Source organism: Trichosurus vulpecula, chromosome 6 (genome assembly GCF_011100635.1).
Source record: "Trichosurus vulpecula isolate mTriVul1 chromosome 6, mTriVul1.pri, whole genome shotgun sequence".
Classification (NCBI taxonomy): Eukaryota; Metazoa; Chordata; class Mammalia; order Diprotodontia; family Phalangeridae; genus Trichosurus; species Trichosurus vulpecula.
In genome coordinates, this window is record NC_050578.1 from 261149758 (window position 1) to 261151464 (window position 1707).

The following is a 1707-nucleotide window of genomic DNA, read 5'->3' on the forward strand; positions in this document are numbered from 1 at the left end:
AATAACTAGGAGTTATATTAATCTATTGGATTTTAAACATTGACAAACATGATGTTGACCCATTTCTTCCTTCACTGAGTTGCAGAGAAACAAGTTGCAAGAAAGGAATTTACTCTCACCAGTTAACTCTAAGAGGAAAGGGAGATGAATCACATTCCCTAGCACTGAGGATGAGGTATCGCTTCTTTCCCACTGCACAAAATTCATCCCTAACAGAATAAGCAATTTCATGCAGAACACTCAAGATTGACTCAACTAGGAACTAAAACGACTGGACTTTTTATGTGAAGTATAGACAAGGTCTCACTAGAGTTAGAAATGAAGAGAAAAGGAAAGAACCAATAAGATTATGGGAAAACAAGGAATTTACCAGAAAATTGACCAAAATGGAGAATAAAAACAACGTAACTGAATTCATTCTGCTGGGCCTTACACAAAGTCCAGAGCTTCGAAAAATTTTCTTTGTCATTTTTTTAATCATTTATATTAACACAATAATAGGAAACACACTAATTGTTATAACCATGACTTCCAGCCGAACTTTGAGATCACCCATGTACCTTTTCCTAACCTTCTTATCTATTGCGGATGCTACCTACTCTTCAGTTGTTGCTCCAAAGATGATTGTGGATTTACTCTATGAGAAGACAATCATCTCCCTGGAAGGCTGTCTGGCTCAGCTCTTTGCAGCCCATTTTTTTGGTGGTGTAGGCATCATCCTCCTGGTAGTCATGGCTTATGATCGCTATGTGGCCATCTGTAAACCCTTGCATTACATGACCATCATGAATCCTCGTGTGTGCCACCTTTTGGTGGCAGCATCCTGGATAGGAGGCTCTATACATGCCATCATACAACTCTTTTTCATAGTTCATCTTCCCTTCTGTGGCCCTAATATTATTGATAACTTTGTGTGTGATTTGTTCCCATTGCTGAAACTGGCCTGCATGGACACCCAAGTTCTTGGCCTTTTCATCATTGCTAACAGTGGAGTCATGTGCCTGTCAATTTTTCTCCTACTGACTGCCTCCTATATAGTTATCCTCTCTTCCCTGAAGGGTGTTAGTTCAGAAGGAAGGCGGAAGGCCCTTTCTACCTGTAGCTCACACTTTACAGTGGTGGTCTTGTTTTTTGTTCCCTGTATTTTCTTGTATGTGAGACCCGTAGCCATTTTTCCTATTGATAAAGCTGTAAATGCATGTGCTACCACGATTACTCCCATGTTAAACCCCTTGATCTACACCCTTAGGAACATAGAGGTTAAAAATGCCATGAAGAAACTCTGGATCAGATGAATGCTATTGACCGTTCAGGAAAAATCAGGCTACTAATTGAAAATCATTCAAATGCACCTGAAGGATACAAATGTTTGTAGGGAATAATATTTTAATCGTACAAATACTACTTTCACTAGCTAAGATCACAATTCTTTCATAAATTTTCACCCTGCCTGTTCCTAGGCCATTGTTTTCTATAAATCTTTGAGAGAGGTTATAAATGGCTTCATAAAACCCAATGTATTAACTGAGCATGAAGGCATATAGGACATTCCACATTCATATTTTTCCATGTATAAATAACTACAACAGTTAACATTCTTAAAGTCCAGTAATGTTTGCAACGTACTTTAGATATATTTTCTTAAAGTGCTTTATAAATAATGCCTCTTCTTGTCCTTACAACATCCCTCAGAGTTACATGCTATTG

The 1707-nt window shown here is 38.1% G+C and overlaps 1 protein-coding gene across 1 annotated transcript; it reads left to right on the forward strand.

Annotated features, from left to right (window-relative positions):
* The first annotated feature begins 386 nt into the window (after positions 1-386).
* Positions 387-1295, forward strand: LOC118854437 (olfactory receptor 4C6-like). Its single transcript, XM_036764795.1, has one exon. The coding sequence runs from the start codon at positions 387-389 to the stop codon at positions 1293-1295; it is 909 nt and encodes a 302-aa protein (XP_036620690.1).
* Positions 1296-1707: the final 412 nt, after the last annotated feature.

Coding starts and splice junctions, on each gene's coding strand:
- LOC118854437 (XM_036764795.1), top strand. CDS start 387: ATGGAGAATAAAAACAACGTAACTGAATTCATTCTGCTGGGCCTTACA.